At 47.0% G+C, this 26,769-nt stretch overlaps 1 protein-coding gene across 4 annotated transcripts in view; it reads right to left on the bottom strand.

Moving 5' to 3' along the window:
• The window catches only part of LOC109879561 (cytohesin-1), a 118,826-nt gene that overhangs the window by 59,384 nt on the left and 32,673 nt on the right, over positions 1 to 26,769 (bottom strand). The window contains exon 1 of one of the 4 annotated variants that reach the window (XM_031813806.1): positions 23,794 to 24,387. The exons of 2 other annotated variants lie outside the window; for them this stretch is intronic. In XM_031813806.1, the coding sequence (XP_031669666.1) occupies positions 23,794 to 23,821 (28 nt within the window). In that variant the 5' untranslated portion in view covers positions 23,822 to 24,387. Of the gene's footprint in view, positions 1 to 9,069; positions 9,329 to 23,793; positions 24,388 to 26,769 lie in introns of those variants that run through there. One more of the 4 variants, XM_031813809.1, reaches the window with a different exon arrangement.

Raw genomic sequence — 26,769 nt, 5'->3', positions numbered from 1 at the left:
GTAGTAATCAGTAAGTGTGTAGTGAGGATGTGTAGTAATGTGTAGTAATCAATAAGTGTTCCAGGGAGGATGTGTAGTAATGTGTAGTAATCAGTAAGTGTGTAGTGAGGATGTGTAGTAATGTGTAGTAATCAGTAAGTGTGTAGTGAGGATGTGTAGTAATGTGTAGTAATTAGTAAGTGTTCCAGGGAGGATGTGTAGTAATGTGTAGTAATCAGTAAGTGTGTGGTGAGGATGTGTAGTAATGTGTAGTAATCAGTAAGTGTGTGGTGAGGATGTGTAGTAATGTGTAGTAATCAGTAAGTGTGTAGTGAGGATGTGTAGGGAGGATGTGTAGGGAGGATGTGTAGTTATGTGATGTAACCAGTAAGTGTGTAGTGAGGATGTGTAGTAATGTGTAGTAATCAGTACGTGTGTAGTGAGGATGTGTAGGGAGGATGTGTAGTTATGTGATGTAACCAGTAAGTGTGTAGTGAGGATGTGTAGTAATGTGTAGTAATCAGTACGTGTGTAGTGAGGATGTGTAGGGAGGATGTGTAGTTATGTGATGTAACCAGTAAGTGTGTAGTGAGGATGTGTAGTAATGTGTAGTAATCAGTAAGTGTTCCAGGGAGGATGTGTAGTAATGTGTAGTAATCAGTAAGTGTGTAGTGAGGATGTGTAGTAATGTGTAGTAATCAGTAAGTGTGTAGTGAGGATGTGTAGGGAGGATGTGTAGTTATGTGTAGTAATCAGTACGTGTTCCAGGGAGGATGTGTAGTTATGTGATGTAACCAGTATGTGTGTAGTGAGGATGTGTAGTTATGTGATGTAACCAGTAAGTGTGTAGTGAGGATGTGTAGTAATGTGTAGTAATCAGTAAGTGTTCCAGGGAGGATGTGTAGTTATGTGATGTAACCAGTATGTGTGTAGTGAGGATGTGTAGTTATGTGATGTAACCAGTAAGTGTGTAGTGAGGATGTGTAGTAATGTGTAGTAATCAGTGTGTGTAGTGAGGATGTGTAGTAATGTGTAGTAATCAGTAAGTGTGTAGTGAGGATGTGTAGTAATGTGTAGTAATCAGTGTGTGTGTAGTGAGGATGTGTAGTAATGTGTAGTAATCAGTGTGTGTAGTGAGGATGTGTAGTAATGTGTAGTAATCAGTAAGTGTGTAGTGAGGATGTGTAGTAATGTGTAGTAATCAGTGTGTGTAGTGAGGATGTGTAGTAATGTGTAGTAATCAGTACGTGTTCCAGGGAAGATGTGTAGTTATGTGATGTAACCAGTAAGTGTGTAGTGAGGATGTGTAGTAATGTGTAGTAATCAGTGTGTGTAGTGAGGATGTGTAGTAATGTGTAGTAACCAGTAAGTGTTCCAGGGAGGATGTGTAGTAATGTGTAGTAATCAGTAAGTGTGTAGGGAGGATGTGTAGTAATGTGTAGTAATCAGTAAGTGTGTAGTGAGGATGTGTAGTAATGTGTAGTAATCAGTAAGTGTGTAGTGAGGATGTGTAGTAATGTGTAGTAATCAGTAAGTGTGTAGTGAGGATGTGTAGTAATGTGTAGTAATCAGTAAGTGTGTAGTGAGGATGTGTAGTAATGTGTAGTAATCAGTAAGTGTGTAGTGAGGATGTGTAGTAATGTGTAGTAATCAGTACGTGTTCCAGGGAGGATGTGTAGTAATGTGTAGTAATCAGTAAGTGTGTAGTGAGGATGTGTAGTAATGTGTAGTAATGTGTAGTAATCAGTACGTGTTCCAGGGAGGATGTGTAGTAATGTGTAGTAATCAGTAAGTGTGTAGTGAGGATGTGTAGTAATGTGTAGTAATCAGTAAGTGTGTAGTGAGGATGTGTAGTAATGTGTAGTAATCAGTACGTGTTCCAGGAATAGACTCCTTTCATTATGCTGCTTTGTGTTTCTCCTCCATGGGTGCATCCCAAATGGCATCCTATTCCCTACATAGTGCACCCCTATCGACCATAGCCAAAATTAGTGCACTTTAAAGGGCACAGGGTTCCATTTGGGACTGAACCATTATCTTTTCCATTGAACCAGCAGCACCCATCTGGCCTTTCAGAGTTCCATTAGACCTGATTACCCTCTTCCTCTCCCTTTCCCCCCTTACTCCTACTGTCCCATCTTATCTCCAAATGCAATGTAACCACAGTGAGCCCTGGTCCTGTCTGTCTGTCTGTCATCCCCCTCTACCTCATGGCTTGTGCAGAAGGGGAGAGTAGAGAGCATCCATCCACCCCAGCTAAAAGCATAGCTAATGTCCAGTTCAGTACCCCTCCCCACCAAAAGCCTCTATAGAATTGCCTAAACCAATCAGGGAGCCTAGTGTCAGCATGCTTCACTTCATGGTGAAACACAATGCATTTAAACAGATACATAGATAGACTCACTCACAGCACACTAGCTACAGGTCTATTGATATGGGATCTCATTTACCAGAGCGGTTGTCTGCCTGAACAGGTGATTTATAAAGAGACTGGTAATTTCTCTTTAATCTCCACATCTCACTGGATCTCTTCAGTGGTGCAGCTATAGACTCCCTGTTCCCTCCCCTTCACATATTTTGGAAGAGAGGCCCAGTCCAACACATGCAAGCATCCACGGACACAGACAGACGCACACCCCCTGACAAGACCCCCTTTACAAGGCAGTCAGTCAGTCAGTGATGCAGACAACGTGGCACTGGGCACAGAGCCCAAAACACAGCCTCCTCCTTACCTACAGCCCACTGACCTTCAGGCTGACCTGGGTCACCTCTCGTAGACACACAATTCCCTTTAGTTCACCCTGTCATTCAGCACCAGACCGGACAGAACCACCATGATGATATCATCAGTTATGGACCACACAGAGACACAATGGACTCAGTCTCAACCTGGCCTGGTGAGGAGGTGGTAGGGAGGAGGAAGGGGAACAGGCTCTGTGTTTGTCTGGGGAGGTGTGGGACAGTGAATGGGTGGATGGCAGGAGAACACAGAAGCTGTGTGACGAGTCAGTGGGATGATCACAGATCCTCTGTGTGTAGAACAGAGTATATCAGAGGAGAGAGGAGTGTAGCGTGCCCATTTTGGAGTGACTTTCCCAAAGGCAGGAGTGTCGGACATCTCGCCAGCTACAGTACAGCTCCATTAACACTCCATTACCACTCCATTACAGCTCCATTACCACTACACTACCGCATTACCGCTACAGTACCACTCCATTACATCTCCATTACCGCTACAGTACAGCTCCATTACCGCTCCATTACAGCTCCAGTACCGCTACAGTACAGCTCCATTACCACTACAGCTCCATTACCACTACAGCTCCATTACCACTCCAGTACCGCTCCATTACCGCTCCATTACAGCTCCATTACCGCTCCATTAGCACTCCATTACAGCTCCATTACCGCTACAGTACAGCTCCATTACCACTCCAGTACCGCTACAGTACAGCTCCATTACCACTACAGTACAGCTCCATTACAACTACAGCTCCATTACCGCTACAGTACAGCTCCATTATCACTACAGCTCCATTACCGCTACAGTACAGCTCCATTACCGCTACAGTACAGCTCCATTACCACTACAGCTCCATTACCGCTACAGTACAGCTCCATTACCGCTACAGTACAGCTCCATTACCGCTACAGTACAGCTCCATTACCGCTACAGTACAGCTCCATTACCGCTACAGTACAGCTCCATTACCGCTACAGTACAGCTCCATTATCACTACAGCTCCATTACCGCTACAGTACAGCTCCATTACCGCTACAGTACAGCTCCATTACCACTACAGCTCCATTACCGCTACAGTACAGCTCCATTACCGCTACAGTACAGCTCCATTACCACTACAGTACAGCTCCATTACCGCTCCAGTACCGCTCACTTCACGAGCTCAGTTCATGCCCGGCCCAGCATGCATTTGTAGTCTACTGGTGTGCTGCTACAGCCCCTTGCTTTAGCTACTGTCACGGCGTTCACTAAATATTATCATAAAGAAACTGATAAAAACACACAGGTGAAAAATCAAGGTGACTTACAAAGATGAGGACCAAGAGAAAGAGAGGGAGTGTGGTGATGTAGTGTCCACAACTAAAGAAGAGAGGGAGTGTGGTGATGTAGTGTCCACAACTAAAGAAGAGAGGGAGTGTGGTGATGTAGAGTCCAGAACTAAAGAAGAGAGGGAGTGTGGTGATGTCGTGTCCACAACTAAAGAAGAGAGGGAGTGTGGTGATGTCGTGTCCACAACTAAAGAAGAGAGGGAGTGTGGTGATGTAGTGTCCACAACTAAAGAAGAGAGGGAGTGTGGTGATGTAGTGTCCACAACTAAAGAAGAGAGGGAGTGTGGTGATGTCGTGTCCACAACTAAAGAAGAGAGGGAGTGTGGTGATGTCGTGTCCACAACTAAAGAAGAGAGGGAGTGTGGTGATGTAGTGTCCACAACTAAAGAAGAGAGGGAGTGTGGTGATGTAGTGTCCACAACTAAAGAGAGGGAGTGTGGTGATGTAGTGTTCACAACTAAAGAAGAGAGGGAGTGTGGTGATGTCGTGTCCACAACTAAAGAAGAGAGGGAGTGTGGTGATGTCGTGTCCACAACTAAAGAAGAGAGGGAGTGTGGTGATGTCGTGTCCACAACTAAAGAAGAGAGGGAGTGTGGTGATGTAGTGTCCACAACTAAAGAAGAGAGGGAGTGTGGTGATGTCGTGTCCACAACTAAAGAAGAGAGGGAGTGTGGTGATGTCGTGTCCACAACTAAAGAAGAGAAGGAGTGTGGTGATGTCGTGTCCACAACTAAAGAAGAGAGGGAGTGTGGTGATGTAGTGTCCACAACTAAAGAAGAGAGGGAGTGTGGTGATGTAGTGTCCACAACTAAAGAAGAGAGGGAGTGTGGTGATGTCGTGTCCACAACTAAAGAAGAGAGGGAGTGTGGTGATGTCGTGTCCACAACTAAAGAAGAGAGGGAGTGTGGTGATGTAGTGTCCACAACTAAAGAAGAGAGGGAGTGTGGTGATGTAGTGTCCACAACTAAAGAGAGGGAGTGTGGTGATGTAGTGTCCACAACTAAAGAAGAGAGGGAGTGTGGTGATGTAGTGTCCACAACTAAAGAAGAGAGGGAGTGTGGTGATGTAGTGTCCACAACTAAAGAAGAGAGGGAGTGTGGTGATGTCGTGTCCACAACTAAAGAAGAGAGGGAGTGTGGTGATGTAGTGTCCACAACTAAAGAAGAGAGGGAGTGTGGTGATGTAGTGTCCACAACTAAAGAAGAGAGGGAGTGTGGTGATGTAGTGTCCACAACTAAAGAAGAGAGGGAGTGTGGTGATGTAGTGTCCACAACTAAAGAAGAGAGGGAGTGTGGTGATGTCGTGTCCACAACTAAAGAAGAGAGGGAGTGTGGTGATGTAGTGTCCACAACTAAAGAAGAGACGGAGTGTGGTGATGTCGTGTCCACAACTAAAGAGAGGGAGTGTGGTGATGTAGTGTCCACAACTAAAGAAGAGAGGGAGTGTGGTGATGTCGTGTCCACAACTAAAGAAGAGAAGGAGTGTGGTGATGTCGTGTCCACAACTAAAGAAGAGAGGGAGTGTGGTGATGTAGTGTCCACAACTAAAGAGAGGGAGTGTGGTGATGTCGTGTCCACAACTAAAGAAGAGAGGGAGTGTGGTGATGTAGTGTCCACAACTAAAGAAGAGAGGGAGTGTGGTGATGTAGTGTCCACAACTAAAGAAGAGAGGGAGTGTGGTGATGTCGTGTCCACAACTAAAGAAGAGAGGGAGTGTGGTGATGTAGTGTCCACAACTAAAGAAGAGAGGGAGTGTGGTGATGTAGTGTCCACAACTAAAGAAGAGAGGGAGTGTGGTGATGTAGTGTCCACAACTAAAGAAGAGAGGGAGTGTGGTGATGTCGTGTCCACAACTAAAGAAGAGAGGGAGTGTGGTGATGTAGTGTCCACAACTAAAGAAGAGAGGGAGTGTGGTGATGTAGTGTCCACAACTAAAGAAGAGAGGGAGTGTGGTGATGTAGTGTCCACAACTAAAGAAGAGAGGGAGTGTGGTGATGTCGTGTCCACAACTAAAGAAGAGAGGGAGTGTGGTGATGTCGTGTCCACAACTAAAGAAGAGAGGGAGTGTGGTGATGTAGTGTCCACAACTAAAGAAGAGAGGGAGTGTGGTGATGTCGTGTCCACAACTAAAGAAGAGAGGGAGTGTGGTGATGTAGAGTCCACAACTAAAGAAGAGAGGGAGTGTGGTGATGTAGAGTCCACAACTAAAGAAGAGAGGGAGTGTGGTGATGTCGTGTCCACAACTAAAGAAGAGAGGGAGTGTGGTGATGTAGTGTCCACAACTAAAGAAGAGAGGGAGTGTGGTGATGTCGTGTCCACAACTAAAGAAGAGAGGGAGTGTGGTGATGTAGAGTCCACAACTAAAGAAGAGAGGGAGTGTGGTGATGTAGTGTCCACAACTAAAGAAGAGAGGGAGTGTGGTGATGTCGTGTCCACAACTAAAGAAGAGAGGGAGTGTGGTGATGTAGAGTCCACAACTAAAGAATCATTGTGGAATCTGAAAAGGCATCCCGAAAGCATGATGGTGTACTTACTACGTGCTCATGCAAAAAGAAAGGAACGAGGTGGGTAGTTAACTAGCACATTTCCATTCTATTATCTATAAAATAGGCCTCAAATCCTTTACGCCGACTGACAAAAACAAGTATGCATCTCTGCCCAGCCTGGCAAGAGCAGCCCGAAGGTGTTATCATCCCCAGTGGCTCTGCCAGGTCTGAGAGGATGTTCTCCACTGCTGCCCTGCTCTCCAGACACCATCACATGACCCTGAAGCAACAGACTGGCCAAACACATGTTTCTAAAGACACATTTAAAGGCACTGTAGATGGAGCCTAATAAGGCATTTATTTCATTTGTAAATAATTAGTAAGTCACAGTCTATATGTGTAATGTATAGAATATAATGATTGAATACAACTAAACGTTGTTTAAATGCTGAGTGCTTAATGTCCCTGACAGCTTAGTGTGTCACTCCCAAATGCTTCCCTATGTATTTCTTTGTAGCCGTAGGCTTGAAATAATAGAAATAATACAGCCTAAATCATTCATTTTGGTTCCTTCTTCGTGTCCCTGTCTGGCTCCTGACCTATTTAGAGTGGTTATATGCTGTTTAATATGACATGTGGCCTATTTGAAATGATGAGCGCTTCTTACATTCACCTTTTCATGTTTTTCATTATAATAATTTTCATTCATATCATATGGTTTGGTTTCAATACTTTAAAACCGAATGGTAGGTCCAGGTAAATAGGACCTAACATTCGGAAAAAATAGTTAAATTGTGAGTTTAATGAATGGAGTGAATTTGGAGCAGCAGTATTTTCCTGTGAGCGAGGAGCGGTTTTTAGCGGAGCGGATGGAAAGGACGTGAAGAGCACAAGCAGCTCTCCATGAGGAGCTGGATTTCAGACCGCTCAACTCTGCTCACATGCTCTGCTTTAGAAGAACAGCCAGGACAGTGACATTCCTTCAACAAGGACAGTTCCATATCCTTGGCTCTTTTTCTCAGGCCCAGGAACAACTCCTAGCCTGGTCCCAGACTTGTTTATGCTATAGAACCGTAGGAGACCATGCGAAGATAGGAGCCGACTATATAGCACAAACAGATCTGGGACCAGGCTATCAGTTCTGACAAAAACTAAAGCAGAGCTGAATTCCTCCTGACAAAACACCACCACTACTGTCCAAAGAACACCTACAGACCATGTTATTCTGTGGAATCATCTGCTGCCCTGGTATAACGGAGCAGAACCTGAACTATCCACCGTTCTACAACCTGGTCATAAACGCCTGGATGCTAACTGAAACCTTTCACCTTTTATTAGCCGACCTAGATATTAGCCTACCTTTCACCTTTTATTAGCCTACCAAGATATTAACCTACCTTTCACCTTTTATTAGCCTACCAAGATATTAACCTACCTTTCACCGTTTATTAGCCTACCAAGATATTAGCCTACCCTTCACCTTTTATTAGCCTACCAAGATATTAACCTACCTTTCATTAGCCTACCTAGATATTAGCCTACCTAGATATTAGCCTACCTTTCACCTTTTATTAGCCTACCAAGATATTAACCTACCTTTCACCATTTATTAGCCTACCAAGATATTAACCTACCTTTCACCTTTTATTAGCCTACCAAGATATTAACCTACCTTTCACCATTTATTAACCTACCAAGATATTAACCTACCTTTCACCTTTTATTAGCCTACCAATATATTAACCTACCCTTCACCTTTTATTAGCTTACCAAGATATTAACCTACCTTTCATTAGCCTACCTAGATATTAGCCTACCAAGATATTAGCCTACCTTTCACCTTTTATTAGCCTACCAAGATATTAGCCTACCTTTCACCATTTATTAGCCTACCAAGATATTAACCTACCTTTCACCTTTTATTAGCCTACCTAGATATTAGCCTACCTTTCACCTTTTATTAGCCGGCCCAAAAATAGGCCAATAAATATTTCCTTGCTCAAAACAGGATAGTATTGTAATGTATTGTATTGTGTAACAGGTCCATCCTTCATCAGACACTATTTCAGTGCTCATAACAGTATAGTATTGTATTGTGTAACAGGTCCATCCTTCATCAGACACTATTTCAGTGCTCATAACAGGATAGTATTGATCTGACTTAGATGTATTATCTCCAGCCTGGCAGATGTTATTACTGCAGCAATGAAAATGGATTGTGTGTGTGTGTGTGTGTGTGTGTGTGTGTGTGTGTGTGTGTGTGTGTGTGTGTGTGTGTGTGTGTGTGTGTGTGTGTGTGTGTGTGTGTGTGTGTGTGTGTGTGTGTGAAAACAGACGCATGCGAACACATGCACACACAAACACGTATGAATGCATTCTCACACACACTTTAAAATTCAGAGTTCAATTCTGTATTTGCTTTTAAAGGAAAAGTCTACACAAACACACCCCACACAGGCGCAATTCATTAAATGAAATGCTACAGACAGCTAATAATGACAATAATCACATTGTAACAAATCAAAATGACTAACCTGGGTGAACAATCCTTAAAAGTATGTCAGCTCCTGTCTTCCCCCTCTCCTATCCGTTGGGCACCTCGCTCTCCTCAATCAGCTAGTCCGGCCTGTTAAGCCTAGCGACAGCATGGCCAGCGAAGGAGAGAGGGAGGTAGGCAGCCGGCTCCTCCAGCAGACCAGAAAGAGAGAGAGAGGTGCTGTCTGTCTACCCTACTGTACCACACAGAACTCACTACGCAGCCTGCCTGCTCCAAGCACACAGCCAGCCACAGTCCATCTGGAGAGAAACACTTATTCACGCACCCCTCTCTCTCTCTCTCCCAACCCCATCCCTCCCTCCCCTCTTGCTCAGTCCCTCTCTCTCTCTCCTCTGCCGTGGCTATCATTAACATAGAGGCTCCACCCAGTGGCCATCCTCTATTCCTTCTCTTTCATTTCTTCTCCTCCGCCTGTCTCTGTCTCTTCCACACACACACACACACTCACACTGAAACACACACTCACAATGAAACACACACTCACACTGAAACACACACACTCGTACTGAAACACACACTCGCACTGAAACACACACTCGCACTGAAAACACACACACACACACACACACACAGTTCTTCATCTGAGAAGGTAGTGTATTCAGGCATACCAAGCTCAGAGTTGTATTCAGATCTTAACAAGAGACCCTCAGATAAATATGGAGCCTTTCAACACAACAAACATGACTGTTATGTATGAACGTATGTTCCATGATGTCATTACACTGTACTGACAGTTATCAAAGTACAATCTCTGTAGCTATGACAACCTCCTACTCTGATACTGAGATGAAGAATACATTTATGAATACAAGAGGAATGGTTCTTGAAAGTGAATGCATAATGTCGTTGTTTGACTAGTGACTCTGTGAAGTCATCTCTTACCATCTCTAGAGGGACAGTGGGTGGGCACTAGGCTACATGAGCTCTTGTTATGACTCAGGCCTATGAGTCTGGGCTTCTGTCACCAGTCTGAGTCACAGCTACATACTTCACCGTCTCAGAGAGCCACTACCTCAAAGCCCAGTCTGAGAGCCACTACCTCAAAGCTCAGAGTCTCAGAGAGCCACTACCTCAAAGCCCAGAGTCTCAGAGAGCCACTACCTCAAATCCCAGAGTCTCAGAGAGCCACTACCTCAAAGCCCAGAGTCTGAGAGCCACTACCTCAAAGCCCAGAGTCTGAGAGCCACTACCACAAAGCCCAGAGTCTGAGAGCCACTACCTCAAAGCCCAGAGTCTCAGAGAGCCACTACCACAAAGCCCAGAGTCTCAGAGAGCCACTACCTCAAAGCCCAGAGTCTGAGAGAGCCACTACCTCAAAGCCCAGAGTCGCAGACAGCCACTACCTCAAAGCCCAGAGTCGCAGACAGCCACTATCTCAAAGCACAGAGTTGCAGACAGCCACTACCTCAAAGCCCAGAGTCTCAGAGAGCCACTACCTCAAAGCCCAGAGTCTCAGAGAGCCACTACCTCAAAGCCCAGAGTCTCAGAGAGCCACTACCTCAAAGCCTGAGAGAGCCACTACCTCAAAGCTCAGAGTCTCAGAGAGCCACTACCTCAACAGCCAGAGTCTCAGACAGCCACTACCTCAAAGCCCAGAGTCTCAGACAGCCACTACCTCAAAGCCCAGAGTCTCAGACAGCCACTACCTCAAAGCCCAGAGTCTGAGAGCCACTACCCTCAAATCCCAGAGTCTCAGAGAGCCACTACCTCAAAGCCCAGAGTCTGAGAGACACTACCTCAAAGCCCAGAGTCTGAGAGCCACTACCTCAAAGCCCAGTTGCAGACAGTCACTACCTCAAAGCCCAGTCTCAGAGAGCCACTACCTCAACGCCTAGAGTCTGAGACCCACTACCTCAAAGCCCAGAGTTGCAGACAGCCACTACCTCAAAGCCCAGAGTTGCAGACAGCCACTACCTCAAAGCCCAGAGTTGCAGACAGCCACTACCTCAAAGCCCAGAGTCTGAGAGCCACTACCTCAAAGCCCAGAGTCTGAGAGCCACTACCTCAAAGCCCAGAGTCTGAGAGCCACTACCTCAAAGCCCAGAGTCTGAGAGCCACTACCTCAAAGCCCAGAGTCTGAGAGCCACTACCACAAACCACAGAGTCTGAGAGCCACTACCTCAAAGCCCAGAGTCTCAGAGAGCCACTACCACAAAGCCCAGAGTCTCAGAGAGCCACTACCTCAAAGCCCAGTCTCAGAGAGCCACTACCTCAAAGCCCAGAGTCTGAGAGCCACTACCTCAAAGCCCAGAGTCTGAGAGCCACTACCTCAAAGCCCAGAGTCTGAGAGCCTCTACCTCAAAGCCCAGAGTCTGAGAGCCACTACCCTCAAAGCCCAGAGTCTGAGAGCCACTACCACAAAGCCCAGAGTCTGAGAGCCACTACCTCAAAGCCCAGAGTCTCAGAAAGCCACTACCACAAAGCCCAGAGTCTCAGAGAGCCACTACCTCAAAGCCCAGAGTCTCAGAGAGCCACTACCTCAAAGCCCAGAGTCTCAGAGAGCCACTACCACAAAGCCCAGAGTCTGAGAGCCACTACCTCAAAGCCCAGAGTCTCAGAAAGCCACTACCACAAAGCCCAGAGTCTCAGAGAGCCACTACCTCAAAGCCCAGAGTCTCAGAGAGCCACTACCTCAAAGCCCAGAGTCTCAGAGAGCCACTACCTCAAAGCCTGAGAGAGCCACTACCTCAAAGCTCAGAGTCTCAGAGAGCCACTACCTCAACAGCCAGAGTCTCAGACAGCCACTACCTCAAAGCCCAGAGTCTCAGACAGCCACTACCTCAAAGCCCAGAGTCTCAGACAGCCACTACCTCAAAGCCCAGAGTCTCAGAGAGCCACTACCTCAAAGCCCAGAGTCTCAGACAGCCACTACCTCAAAGCCCAGAGTCTCAGACAGCCACTACCTCAAAGCCCAGAGTCTGAGAGCCACTACCTCAATGCCCAGAGTCTCAGAGAGCCACTACCTCAACGCCCAGAGTCTCAGACAGCTACTACCTCAACGCCCAGAGTCTCAGACAGCCACTACCTCAAAACCCAGAGTCTCAGACAGCCACTACCTCAACGCCCAGAGTCTCTGAGAGCCACTACCTCAAAGCCCAGAGTCTGAGAGCCACTACCTCAAAGCCCAGAGTCTGAGAGCCACTACCTCAATGCCCAGAGTCTCAGAGAGCCACTACCTCAAAGCCCAGAGTCTCAGACAGGTACTACCTCAAAGCCCAGAGTCTCAGACAGCCACTACCTCAAAGCCCAGAGTCTGAGAGCCACTACCTCAATGCCCAGAGTCTCAGAGAGCCACTACCTCAACGCCCAGAGTCTCAGACAGCTACTACCTCAACGCCCAGAGTCTCAGACAGCCACTACCTCAAAACCCAGAGTCTCAGACAGCCACTACCTCAACGCCCAGAGTCTCTGAGAGCCACTACCTCAAAGCCCAGAGTCTGAGAGCCACTACCTCAAAGCCCAGAGTCTGAGAGCCACTACCTCAATGCCCAGAGTCTCAGAGAGCCACTACCTCAAAGCCCAGAGTCTCAGACAGGTACTACCTCAAAGCCCAGAGTCTCAGACAGCCACTACCTCAAAGCCCAGAGTCTGAGAGCCACTACCTCAAAGCCCAGAGTCTCAGACAGCCACTACCTCAACGCCCAGAGTCTCTGAGAGCCACTACCTCAACGCCCAGAGTCTCAGACAGCCACTACCTCAACGCCCAGAGTCTCTGAGAGCCACTACCTCAACGCCCAGAGTCTCAGAGAGCTACGGGCCCTGGTCCAAAGTAGAGCACTATAAGCCTGGGTGCCATTTGGGAGCAGCAAGAGTCTCACTTCCCCTTTCAGCCAATAATACAGCTTTATAATAATATGTTAGCTAGTAGTTTGGATGAGACGACAACAACCTTTAGTAAGTAAATAATAAAACAACAGAAAAGCCCAAGTTTCAGTTCCTTGCTCAGAACATATGAAAGCTGGTGGTTCAATATTCCCAGTAAAGAAATATTAGGTTTCAGTTATTATAGGAATTATGAAGCGTCAACTATTTCTCTCTATACCATTTTGTATTTCATATACCTTTGACTATTGGATGTTCTAATAGGCACTTTAGTATTGCCACCCTAATCTCTGGGGTTCATAGGCTTGAAGTCATAAACAGCTGCTGGCACACGCAGTAAAGTGCTGTTTGAATGAATGTTTACGAGCCTGCTGCTGCCTACCACGGCTCAGTCAGACGGCTCTATCAAATATCAAATCATAGACTTCATTATAATATAATAACACACAGAAATATGAGCCATAGGTCATTAATATGGTCAAATCCGGAAACTATCCTTTCGAAAACAAAACGTTTATTCTTTCAGTGAAATATGGAACCGTTCCGTATTTTATCGAATGGGTGGCATCCATCAGTCTAAATATTGCTGTTACATTGTACAACCTTCAATGTTATGTCATAATTATGTGCAATTCTGGCAAATTAGTTCGCAACGAGCCGGGCGGCACAAACTGTTGCATATACCCTGACTCTGTGTGCAATGAACGCAAGAGAAGTGACACAATTTCCCCAGTTAATATTGCAGGTTTAAAAAAATGTACTTCTGTGTATTGATTTTAAGAAAGGCATTGATGTTCATGGTTGTGCTTTTTTCGCGAATGCACCTTTGTTAAATCATCACCCGTTTGGCGAAGTAGGCTGTGATTCGATGATAAATTAACAGGCACCGCATTGAGTAATATCATCAACCATGTGTAGTTAACTAGTGATTATGTTAAGATTGTTTTTATAAGATCAGTTTAATACTAGCTAGCAACTTACCTTGGCTCCTTGCTGCACGCGTGTAACAGGTGGTCACCCTGCCATGCAGTCTCCTCGTGGAGAGCAATGTAACCGATTAGCGATTATTATGAAAACGGCCCTAATTAATCGGCCATGCCGGTCGACCACTACTAGACACATTGAGATGATGAAAAAAGTTACATTCCAACTTTGATATAAAGGCTCCTACAGTGGTAGGAAGACGGACCCTTCTGGGACCTACATCATCAATAGCTAGTCATTAACCCCCTAGGAGCTCTCCCTTAAAGGGAAACTTCACCAGGTTTCTACTTTATATTCATCATCTCCAGCACCACCCCAACATCAACATCTGTGAAAATGACAGGGTTCTATGTTTTGTGGTGAAAATGATAGAGGAAGATGAGTGTTTCCAATGACATCATCGGTGTGCATCGTGTGATTTTGACCAATTGTGAGACGGCATGTTGATGTCATTGGAAACACTTTAACACTTCTTTTTTACTACAAAACACAGAAACGTGCCACTATCACATATGGTGATGTTGTGGTGGTGCTGGAGATGAATATAAAGTATCCCTTTAAGGTTAACAGGATCATACAGATTGACTCCCTAGCTAGAGACGTGGTCTCATGATCCAGCCCATGTGGTTTCAACTGGGCCAGGGGAAATGACTCTAGCTGACCTATGAGAAAGGAACTTCTAAAGGGGTGTGTGTGTGTTTATACGCATGCACGTGTGTGCTTGCATATGTGTGTCCATGCAAGCCCTTACGCGCGCGTGTGTGTGTGTGTGACTGTCATTGTCAGCACAAGGCAGAGAGACGAGCTGGTGGTTTTTATAGTAAGTGTGCTGTATAGGCCTAGTGATGCAGCTCAGCTCACACATGTATACAGGTTCCAGCGGCTGGGAACCAGTACTGTACTCTGGTACAGGGGGAGTAGGGGTTCAACCGGTGCTGTGCTCTGGTACAGGGGGAGTAGGGGTTCAACCGGTGCTGTGCTCTGGTACAGGGGGAGTAGGGGTTCAACCGGTGCTGTGCTCTGGTACAGGGGGAGTAGAGGTTCAACCGGTGCTGTGCTCTGGTACAGGGGGAGTAGGGGTTCAACCGGTGCTGTGCTCTGGTACAGGGGGAGCAGCAGTTGAACCGGTGCTGTGCTCTGGTACAGGGGGAGGAGCAGTTGAACCGGTGCTGTGCTCTGGTACAGGGGGAGCAGCAGTTGAACCGGTGCTGTGCTCTGGTACAGGGGGAGTAGGGGTTCAACCGGTGCTGTGCTCTGGTACAGGGGGAGCAGCAGTTGAACCGGTGCTGTGCTCTGGTACAGGGGGAGGAGCAGTTGAACCGGTGCTGTGCTCTGGTACAGGGGGAGCAGCAGTTGAACCGGTGCTGTGCTCTGGTACAGGGGGAGTAGGGGTTCAACCGGTGCTGTGCTCTGGTACAGGGGGAGTAGGGGTTCAACCGGTGCTGTGCTCTGGTACAGGGGGAGTAGAGGTTCAACCGGTGCTGTGCTCTGGTACAGGGGGAGTAGAGGTTCAACCGGTGCTGTGCTCTGGTACAGGGGGAGCAGCAGTTGAACCGGTGCTGTGCTCTGTTACAGGGGGAGTAAGGGTTCAACCGGTGCTGTGCTCTGGTACAGAGGGAGCAGCAGTTGAACCGGTGCTGTGCTCTGGTACAGGGGGAGTAGGGATTCAACCGGTGCCCTACTCTGGTACAGGGGGAGCAGCAGTTGAACCGGTGCTGTGCTCTGGTACAGGGGGAGCAGCAGTTGAACCAGTACTGTACTCTGGTACAGGGGGAGTAGGGGTTCAACCGGTGCTGTGCTCTGGTACAGGGGGAGTAGGGGTTCAACCGGTGCTGTGCTCTGGTACAGGGGGAGTAGGGGTTCAACCGGTGCTGTGCTCTGGTACAGGGGGAGTAGGGGTTCAACCGGTGCTGTGCTCTGGTACAGGGGGAGTAGGGGTTCAACCGGTGCTGTGCTCTGGTACAGGGGGAGTAGGGGTTCAACCGGTGCTGTGCTCTGGTACAGGGGGAGCAGCATTTGAACCGGTGCTGTGCTCTGGTACAGGGGGAGCAGCAGTTGAACCGGTGCTGTGCTCTGGTACAGGGGGAGCAGCAGTTGAACCGGTGCTGTGCTCTGGTACAGGGGGAGCAGCAGTTGAACCGGTGCTGTGCTCTGGTACAGGGGGAGTAGGGGTTCAACCGGTGCCCTACTCTGGTACAGGGGGAGCAGAAGTTGAACCGGTGCTGTGCTCTGGTACAGGGGGAGCAGCAGTTGAACCGGTGCCCTACTCTGGTACAGGGGGAGTAGAGGTTCAACCGGTGCTGTGCTCTGGTACAGGGGGAGTAGAGGTTCAACCGGTGCTGTGCTCTGGTACAGGGGGAGCAGCAGTTGAACCGGTGCTGTGCTCTGTTACAGGGGGAGTAGGGGTTCAACCGGTGCTGTGCTCTGGTACAGAGGGAGCAGCAGTTGAACCGGTGCTGTGCTCTGGTACAGGGGGAGTAGGGGTTCAACCGGTGCCCTACTCTGGTACAGGGGGAGCAGCAGTTGAACCGGTGCTGTGCTCTGGTACAGGGGGAGCAGCAGTTGAACCAGTACTGTACTCTGGTACAGGGGGAGTAGGGGTTCAACCGGTGCTGTGCTCTGGTACAGGGGGAGTAGGGGTTCAACCGGTGCTGTGCTCTGGTACAGGGGGAGTAGGGGTTCAACCGGTGCTGTGCTCTGGTACAGGGGGAGTAGGGGTTCAACCGGTGCTGTGCTCTGGTACAGGGGGAGTAGGGGTTCAACCGGTGCTGTGCTCTGGTACAGGGGGAGTAGGGGTTCAACCAGTGCTGTGCTCTGGTACAGGGGGAGTAGAGGTTCAACCGGTGCTGTGCTCTGGTACAGGGGGAGTAGGGGTTCAACCGGTGCTGTGCTCTGGTACAGGGGGAGCAGCAGTTGAACCGGTGCTGTGCTCTGTTACAGGGGGAGTAGGGGTTCAACCGGTGCTGTGCTCTGGTACAGAGGGAGCAGCAGTTGAACCGGTGCTGTGCTCTGGTACAGGGGGAGTAGGGGTTCAACCGGTGCCCTACTCTGGTACAGGGGGAGCAGCAGTTCAACCGGTGCTGTGCTCTGGTACAGGGGGAGCAGCAGTTGAACCAGTACTGTACTCTGGTACAGGGGGAGTAGGGGTTCAACCGGTGCTGTGCTCTGGTACAGGGGGAGTAGGGGTTCAACCGGTGCTGTGCTCTGGTACAGGGGGAGCAGCAGTTGAACCGGTGCTGTGCTCTGGTACAGGGGGAGCAGCAGTTGAACCGGTGCTGTGCTCTGGTACAGGGGGAGCAGCATTTGAACCGGTGCTGTGCTCTGGTACAGGGGGAGCAGCAGTTGAACCGGTGCTGTGCTCTGGTACAGGGGGAGCAGCAGTTGAACCGGTGCTGTGCTCTGGTACAGGGGGAGCAGAAGTTGAACCGGTGCTGTGCTCTGGTACAGGGGGAGTAGGGGTTCAACCGGTGCCCTACTCTGGTACAGGGGGAGCAGAAGTTGAACCGGTGCTGTGCTCTGGTACAGGGGGAGCAGCAGTTGAACCGGTGCCCTACTCTGGTACAGGGGGAGTAGGGGTTCAACCGGTGCTGTGCTCTGGTACAGAGGGAGCAGCAGTTGAACCGGTGCTGTGCTCTGGTACAGGGGGAGTAGGGGTTCAACCGGTGCCCTACTCTGGTACAGGGGGAGCAGCAGTTGAACCGGTGCTGTGCTCTGGTACAGGGGGAGCAGCAGTTGAACCAGTACTGTACTCTGGTACAGGGGGAGTAGGGGTTCAACCGGTGCTGTGCTCTGGTACAGGGGGAGTAGAGGTTCAACCGGTGCTGTGCTCTGGTACAGGGGGAGTAGGGGTTCAACCGGTGCTGTGCTCTGGTACAGGGGGAGTAGGGGTTCAACCGGTGCTGTGCTCTGGTACAGGGGGAGTAGGGGTTCAACCGGTGCTGTGCTCTGGTACAGGGGGAGCAGCAGTTGAACCGGTGCTGTGCTCTGGTACAGGGGGAGCAGCAGTTGAACCGGTGCTGTGCTCTGGTACAGGGGGAGGAGCAGTTGAACCGGTGCTGTGCTCTGGTACAGGGGGAGCAGCAGTTGAACCGGTGCTGTGCTCTGGTACAGGGGGAGCAGCAGTTGAACCGGTGCTGTGCTCTGGTACAGGGGGAGCAGCAGTTGAACCGGTGCTGTGCTCTGGTACAGGGGGAGCAGCAGTTGAACCGGTGCTGTGCTCTGGTACAGGGGGAGCAGCAGTTGAACCGGTGCTGTGCTCTGGTACAGGGGGAGTAGGGGTTCAACCGGTGCCCTACTCTGGTACAGGGGGAGCAGCAGTTGAACCGGTGCTGTGCTCTGGTACAGGGGGAGCAGCAGTTGAACGAACCGGTGCCCTACTCTGGTACAGGGGGAGTAGGGGTTCAACCGGTGCTGTGCTCTGGTACAGGGGGAGCAGCAGTTGAACCGGTGCTGTGCTCTGGTACAGGGGGAGCAGCAGTTGAACCGGTGCTGTGCTCTGGTACAGGGGGAGTAGGGGTTCAACCGGTGCTGTGCTCTGGTACAGGGGGAGCAGCAGTTGAACCGGTGCTGTGCTCTGTTACAGGGGGAGTAGGGGTTCAACCGGTGCTGTGCTCTGGTACAGAGGGAGCAGCAGTTGAACCGGTGCTGTGCTCTGGTACAGGGGGAGTAGGGGTTCAACCGGTGCCCTACTCTGGTACAGGGGGAGCAGCAGTTGAACCGGTGCTGTGCTCTGGTACAGGGGGAGCAGCAGTTGAACCGGTGCTGTGCTCTGGTACAGGGGGAGCAGCAGTTCAACCGGTGCTGTGCTCTGGTACAGGGGGAGCAGCAGTTCAACCGGTGCTGTGCTCTGGTACAGGGGGAGCAGCAGTTCAACCGGTGCTGTGCTCTGGTACAGGGGGAGCAGCAGTTCAACTGGTGCTGTGCTCTGGTACAGGGGGAGCAGCAGTTCAACCGGTGCTGTGCTCTGGTACAGGGGGAGCAGCGGTTCAACCGGTGCTGTGCTCTGGTACAGGGGGTGCAGCAGTTGAACCGGTGCCATACTCTGGTACAGGGGGAGTAGGGGTTCAACCGGTGCTGTGCTCTGGTACAGGGGGAGTAGGGGTTCAACCGGTGCTGTGCTCTGGTACAGGGGGAGTAGGGGTTCAACCGGTGCCCTACTCTGGTACAGGGGGAACAGCAGTAGACTGTGTGAGCTGAGCTGCATCACTAGACTAAACCAACACACACAACATAAACATCCTGATATCCTGGTAGTGGTGGGAGTGAAGGAGTAGGGTGAAGTTGACCTACACACTGATCATTTCCCTCACTAATGGTTAAGGTTAGGATTGAGGGCGGGGAAGCTGATCCTAGATCTGCACCAACGGGAAGCGTCACCATGTATCTACAACAGCTTTGCTGTTTGCTCCATGTTGATGCTGAAGCCACTGTTGCCTCGTTATACTGTCAACATCCCCACTGGCATTATAGGCCGTCCACACCAGTAGCTGACACAGAGCCGGCCACACACACAGTGGTTGTCACACAAGACAGACACGCACACACTATCCCACCCACCCAGGCCGTGTGTGTGTGGTACACCCCCCCCCCCCCGCCCTCCAACACAGACACACACGTCACTTCCTGCCAGGCTCATTGAGAGCTCTGCTGGCTTCCTGTTGTGGCCGTTTCTCACAGCTCTAGGGCAGAGAGAAAGCGCAGAGTGAGCGGCAGTCAGTCAACGCCCTGACTGTGGGAAAGGTGTAGTGCACCCCAACACAACCTCCTCCTCCTTCATGACCACAGTCCTCCACCCTCCACTCTGAGGAGCAGGACCTCTTGTTTTCCACTGTCCACACTTGCAAATGACGTAGGATCAAGAAATGGGTTGTGTATTGTTTGCTAGTATAATGGAACATAGGCTGAGATGCATCATCTCCAGACTATAGCCATTAGTCAAACTGACCCCAAAGCCAAGCAACGATGCTTCACACAGCTGTCTGGGACACCATCATCACATAGCTTCCATCTCTAACATTGTTCCTATGGTCTCTCTTTCTCCTGCTCCCTTTAATACTCTCTCTTTCACACAGAGACACACAGAGACACACAGAGACACACAGGAGACACACAGAGACACAGAGACACACAGGAGACACACAGAGACACACAGAGACACACAGGAGACACACAGAGACACACAGAGACATACAGGAGACACACACGGAGACACACACGGAGACACACAGAGACAGAAAGGAGACACACAGAGACACACATGAGACACACAGGAGACACACAGGAGACACACAGGAGACACACAGAGAGTAATCTATTATTCCAGTCACATTACCGAGCACACAATAGAGATCCCATCAGTGAATACTATGGGTAGGCACTCTAGCATGTACAGCTCTATATGTAATAGAAAACATCCTTTCACTTTAACCTCCCTCCCCCACAGCCCAAACAAATCAAGTTCCTAAAAGTGCACAACCAAAGCATGGGCAGCCCAGCCACAACATTTGAATGGCACATTTTCAGAGTTCTTGAAATGCGTCGCTTCAGAGGTCACAACAAAACTGACTGTTAGCAGCAGCACTGCAGCCTTTACAGTCTAACACAGGGGCCTCATCAACAGCACTGATCAGTGACTTCTGCTGCTATGACAAACATTCAACCTGTTGCTACCTGTTCTAGAACTGTAGAAGACAAGGAGAGAGAGAGAGAGAGAGAGAGAGAGAGAGAGAGAGAGAGAGAGAGAGAGAGAGAGAAGAGGAAGGAAGGAAAGAGATGGCTTGGTTCCGCTGAGCCCGCCTGCGTCCAATGTGACTGCCAGAGAGAAAGGGGCCACTCCTGGGGAAATGTTATCAGCACAGTAACCAGGCCTAGAGACAGAGAGTCCAAATGGTACCCGATGCCCTATTTAGTTCACTCACAAAACTAATATTAGACAGCAAGGCTCTTGATCCGGAGGGGATTCTCTGCTCTTACCAAGAGGAGCTTGATTGCAAGAAGCTAACCACTTAGCTAGATAACTAGCTACTAAGTTAGCAAACCATAAATGCACAACTGCAGAGCATTGAGCACATTCTAGACAGTTAACTTAATAGTTAGAAGATATCCAGCTGGCAAACATTTAGTTGTGAATTCCATACTGTAAATAAATCATCTGGCATGTGGCATACTGTCAGTCAGAGGGGTTCAGTCAGTCAGAGGGGTTCACAGTAGAGGTCAACCGATTAAAATCGGCATGGCCGACTAATTTGGTCCGACTTCAAGTTTTCATAACAATCAATAATCTGCCTTTTTGGAAGCCGATTACGTTGCACTCCACGAGGAAACGGTTTGGCAGGCTGACAACCTGTTACGCGAGTGCAGCATCAAGAGGACCTTGTGGCTTCAAGGAGCCAAGGTAAGCTGCTAGCTAGCATTAAACTTATCTTATAAAAAACAATCATTCTTCAGATAATCACTAGTTAACTACACATGGTTGATGATGTTACTAGTTTATCTAGCGTGTCCTGCGTTGCATATAATCAATGTGGTGCCTGTTAATTTCTCATCGAATCACAGCCTACTTCCCCAAACGGGTGATGATTTAACAAAGCGCATTCGCGAAAAAAGCACAATCATTGCAATAATGTACCAAACCATAAACATCAATGTCTTTCTTAAAATCAATACAAAATAAGATATTTTTTAAACCTGTATATGTAGTTAAAATAAATGCATGTTAGCAGGCAATGCAGCTCATTACAGACTAAACTTCTAGGGAAATTGTCACTTCTCTTGCGTTCAGTGCAAGCAGAGTCAGGGTATATGCAGCAGTTTCCGGATTTGACCATATTAATGACCTAAGGCTCGTATTTCTGTGTGTTTATTATATTATACTTAAGTGTATGATTTAATATTTAATAGAGCAGTCTGACAGAGCAATGGTAGGCAGCAGCAGGCTCGTAAGCATTCATTCAAACAGCAAGTCTTAGCAATGCTTGAGGAACAGTGCTGTTTATGACTTCAAGACTATCAACTCCAGAGATTAGGCTGGCAATACTACAGTGCCTATAAGAACATCCAATAGTCAAAGGTATATTAAATATAAATGGTATAGAGATAAAATAGTCCTATAATTCCTATAATAAGTACAACCTAAAACTTCTTAACTGGGAATATTGCAGACTCATGTTAAAAGGAACCACCAGCTTCAATATGTTTTCATGTTCTGAGCAAGGAACTTAAACGTTAGCTTTTTTACATGGCACATATTGCAGTTTTACTTTCTTGTCCAACACTGTGTTTTTGCATTATTTAAACCAATTTCAACATGTTTCATTATTTATTTGAGACTAAATTAATGTATGTATTTTATTAAGTTAAAATAAAAGTGTTCATTGAGTATTGTTGTGATTGTCAGTTATTACAAATATATATACATAAAATAATTGGCCAATTAATCGGTATCGGCTTTTTTTGGTCCTCCATTAATTTTTGGGGTCCTCCGATAATCAGTATCGGTATGGGCGTTGAGAAATCATTATCAGTCGACCTCTAGTTCACAGTTTCTCTAACAGGATTAACAAGGACGTGAAGTGGGCTAAAACTGCGAATTTTTAACGACCCACAGTCTCACCAAACCATAGATGAAAAGAACATTAAACAATACAGGCAACATGAAGGCCTCCTCTTTTCACTACAGACATCAAAGGCGACAGGGTCTTTTATAGGAAAATTACACATTTAATGGTTATGACTAATGGGAATTTCTAGCCTAATAAGAGGGGGGGGGATCTTGCTTAAAGAAAGAAGCATTGACTGAAATTACACCCAAAGAACAATATGGCTGATCTCTTTAGAATGTGTGGTGGTATTTAACATGAAGTTGCTCTTCTAAAACTGTGATTGCTCTTGTAATAACATTGCATTAACATTGTGATGTATTATGGCATTTAATGGAGCGGTTTTGTTATTACCCAGGTGGAATAATCCTAACTCCTCTTGTGTAATTACTAAAACTACTCAACTCCATTACAAAGCAATTACCATAACAACAAAAACATGAATGCAATATTGTTACTAAATTACTGAGCATTATTACACAGATATAAGATCACTTTAGGCTCTTGCTAAGTGTTACTGAACGTGCCAACTGCCTACTTTGGTAATGAAACTGCAGGGCTGCAGACAAACACCTGTTGCTAGTGAACAGACCCTTATAGTGATTAATTCACTGTAAAGTGACACTAAACACAAAAACCCAACAGTTGAACAACAAGATCCTGTTCAACCAGAATAATACATCAAATGTGCTGGTAATCTATAGATTCACAACGCATTATGTGTTTTACAATGCATCCCTGTAACTAATGTTACAATGTGTCAAGCATGGAAATAGGCCTACATTATTTATTCAGGAAAAATGAGGCTGTCCCTCTACTATTATTGTAGTAATACATTGAAGGTCTCTAAATTAAATAATACATGGCCAATAAATAACATAACCTCAAAATAACAAATGTGTGAGACAACTGATATAATAAACGGAATCATGCAGAAATCTATTGACAATGAATATGATCATAACCCCAACAACTTTCCTTAGAATAGTAGACTGCATGGAATTTGTTTTCAGGACTATGGAAATCAGTGGCATTCCGGGAGGAATTGTTTCTTAGTCAACTTAGTAAGTAAACATTGTAAGCAAGGCCACCCCATCGCCGACTCAGAGTAGAAGACATTTTGTGGGTGAGTTCTCACGCTCACCACCAAAGCTCATTACAGACTAAAGTTCTGAGCTCTCTGAATCATTTCGTAAAACACAGAATTGAATCGGCTATCTATTGACAACAAGTGAGCAAACTTTGCGAATACATTTCAGATCAGAATAATATTTTTCTCACTATGTAGTATAACTTACCGACTCCGTCTTCCGATTTGAGAACCATTTTCCGGTCTAGTAGGCTATTCCAAATGAGTGGGTGCTTCAACGTTTTCACCGCTCACCTTGCGGATACGAAACCAATGCTATTTAAACTGTTAATTGAATAACTTTTACTATTATGTACTGGAATCACGTCTATAAAACACGGTATCTGATGGGTTGCTATTCAAAGGAAGGGAGTTAGCAGTTGAAGGGAGTTGTTTCGCGTACTTTGACAAGCCAATCTGTGTCTGCGCAGCAGTGACTCTGTTCGGGAAGAGGCGCGGCAAATGGCACGCACGTCTTTGCGTAATGCGCAGTATAATCACAGAGCTTCTAACCCAGGGAACGCTGGTGAAACAGACCAGGCCGAGTTTTGGGGTTTGAGAAGTCAATGAGAGAAAGGAAACATTCTTCCTTAGTTGTTCATTTTCTCGCAATCGAAAGGCACAACCTAGATGCGAGCCAATATATTAAGGAGTTGAACATGCCATTACTCCAACCGCGTGAAAGTGACATACTGGCACGTTTTAATTTTTGTCAAAAACAACTTTATATCGAAGGAGTGCCAATGTTTTGACGCCCTGCACATGCGCAGTTTGGCGTTAGACCCGATGACACGTTTATGGGCATGAGCTTGGCTAGCCAACGTCACAAGTGTGATCAGGGATTTCTATTTCTATTTTACCTTGACTATTTCTATTTTACCCCCGCACTATGACTCAGTACCGGTACGCCCTGTATATGGCCTCATTGTTATTTTATAATCATTTTACTTTAGTTTATTAGGTAAATAGTTTCTTAACTCTTTCTTTAACTGCACTGTTGGTTAAGGGCTTGTAGTAAGCACATGTTGTATTCGGCACATGTGACAAATAAAGTTTGATTTGAACAAAACGTATAAGATCTCCTAAACCTGTGTTAATTAACTACAGACCTTATTTTCAGTGTTTATCCAAAAACGCCATTCATTTCCCCATAGGCTTTGTTCAATGAACCATGACAGAGTTATTTCCTACAAAAAGACGCTATTACTATTTCACTCTATTCCGACCTGTTGCCTTGTTAAACTGAGATCAGGCGGCCCAAGCACACACACCCTGCTGTTGTTGGGAGGAAAACAGGCAGCAGAGTTGAGTGGTGGTGGAGGCAGGGAAAGAGATTGACACACAGATAGTGCAGTACATTGGCAATCTGTGCAATATTGCTGCCTTCAACACTCCACCACATCCGTCAGACTCAAATCGGAGGTGTGTGTGTGTGTGTGTGTGTGTGTGTGTGTGTGTGTGTGTGTGTGTGTGTGGTCACATAGGTCGACTTCAGAATACTGCAACTCTACCTCAGAATACAATGAGACAATAAACAGGAACACAAACTATCGGTGACTTGAATGAAAAGTAAAGAAATGACTTTTTCATTGTTAGCCTACTTATAATGTAGGCCCTTGTTTGTGGCAGCATTATGCCAAAGAGAGATACAAAACCATACAGTATTTTAAGTTATTTTATTAGTTAAATTAGTAAATTAAAACTAGTAAATTCAATAGGTTAATGAGCACAGACACAGAAACCTGCCCAAAATTGTCAGACTCCAGCGTGATGAAATGCCCGGGCCGATTTCTGGTCCCAGTCTGCCCCTGGCCTAGGCCCTATGCTGCCATTCACATCTCATCATAGTGACAGTCACCCGATACTATAGGCTAATTACTCTTACAAACTGGTTGTGCCATAACACAGTTCAGTTGCACAACACATTCTACAACATTAATGCAACTTTTTGTAACACTTGGGTGTAGTTCTTTACTCCTGTGTATACAGTTGAAGTTGGAAGTTTACATACACTTAGGTTGGAGTCAATAAATCTTGTTTTTCAACCACTCCACACATTTCTTGTTAACAAAATATAGTTTTGGCAAGTTGGTTCGGACATCTACTTTGTGACACAAGTTGGTTCGGACATCTACTTTGTGACACAAGTCTGTTAGGACATCTACTTTGTGACACAAGTCATTTTACCAACAATTGTTTCCTGACAGATTATTTCACTTATAATTCACTGAATCACAATTCCAGTGGGTCAGAAGTTTACATACACTAAGTTGACTGTGGCTTTAAACAGCTTGGAAAATTCCAGAAAAAGATGTCATGGCTTTAGAAGCTTCGGATATGCTAATTGACATCATTTGAGTCAATTGGAGGTGTACCTGTGGATGTATTTCAAGGCCTACCTTCAAACTCAGGGTTCTCTTTGCTTGACATTGTGGGAAAATCAAAACAAATCAGCCAAGACCTCAGATTTTTTTTTTAAGACTTACACAAGTCTGGTTCATCCTTGGGAGACATTTCTAAATGCCTGAAGGTACCCCGTTCATCTGTACAAACTATAGTACGCAAGTATAAACACCATGGGACCATGCAGCCATCATACCGCTCAGGAAGGAGATGCGTTCTGTCTCCTAGAGATGAACGTATTTTGGTGCGTAAAGTGCAAATCAATCCCAGAACAACAGAAAAGGATCTTGTGTAGATGCTGGAGGAAACAGGTACAAGAATATCTATAACCACAGTAAAACAAGTCCTATATTGACAAAACCTGAAAGGCCACTCAGCAAGGAAGAAGACACTGCTCCAAACCGCCATAAAAAAGTCAGACTATGGTTTGCAACTGCACATGGGGACAAAGATCATACTTTTTGGAGAAATGTCCTCTGGTCTGATGAAACAAAAATAGAACTGTTTGGCCATAATGACCATCAACAGGTTTGGAGGAAAAAGGGGGAGGCTTGCAAGCCGAAGAACAGCATCCCAACCGTGAAACACGGGGGTGGCAGCATCATGCAGTGGGGGTGCTTTGCTGCAGGAGGGACTGGTGCGCTTCACAAAATAGATGGCATCATGAGGTAGGATAATTATGTGGATATATTTGAAGCAACATGTCAAGACATCAGTCAGGAAGTTAAAGCTTGGTCGAAAA

Source organism: Oncorhynchus kisutch, unplaced genomic scaffold, assembly GCF_002021735.2.
Source record: "Oncorhynchus kisutch isolate 150728-3 unplaced genomic scaffold, Okis_V2 Okis06b-Okis10b_hom, whole genome shotgun sequence".
NCBI lineage: Eukaryota > Metazoa > Chordata > Actinopteri > Salmoniformes > Salmonidae > Oncorhynchus > Oncorhynchus kisutch.
This window is presented reverse-complemented; position numbering and strand designations above follow the sequence as displayed.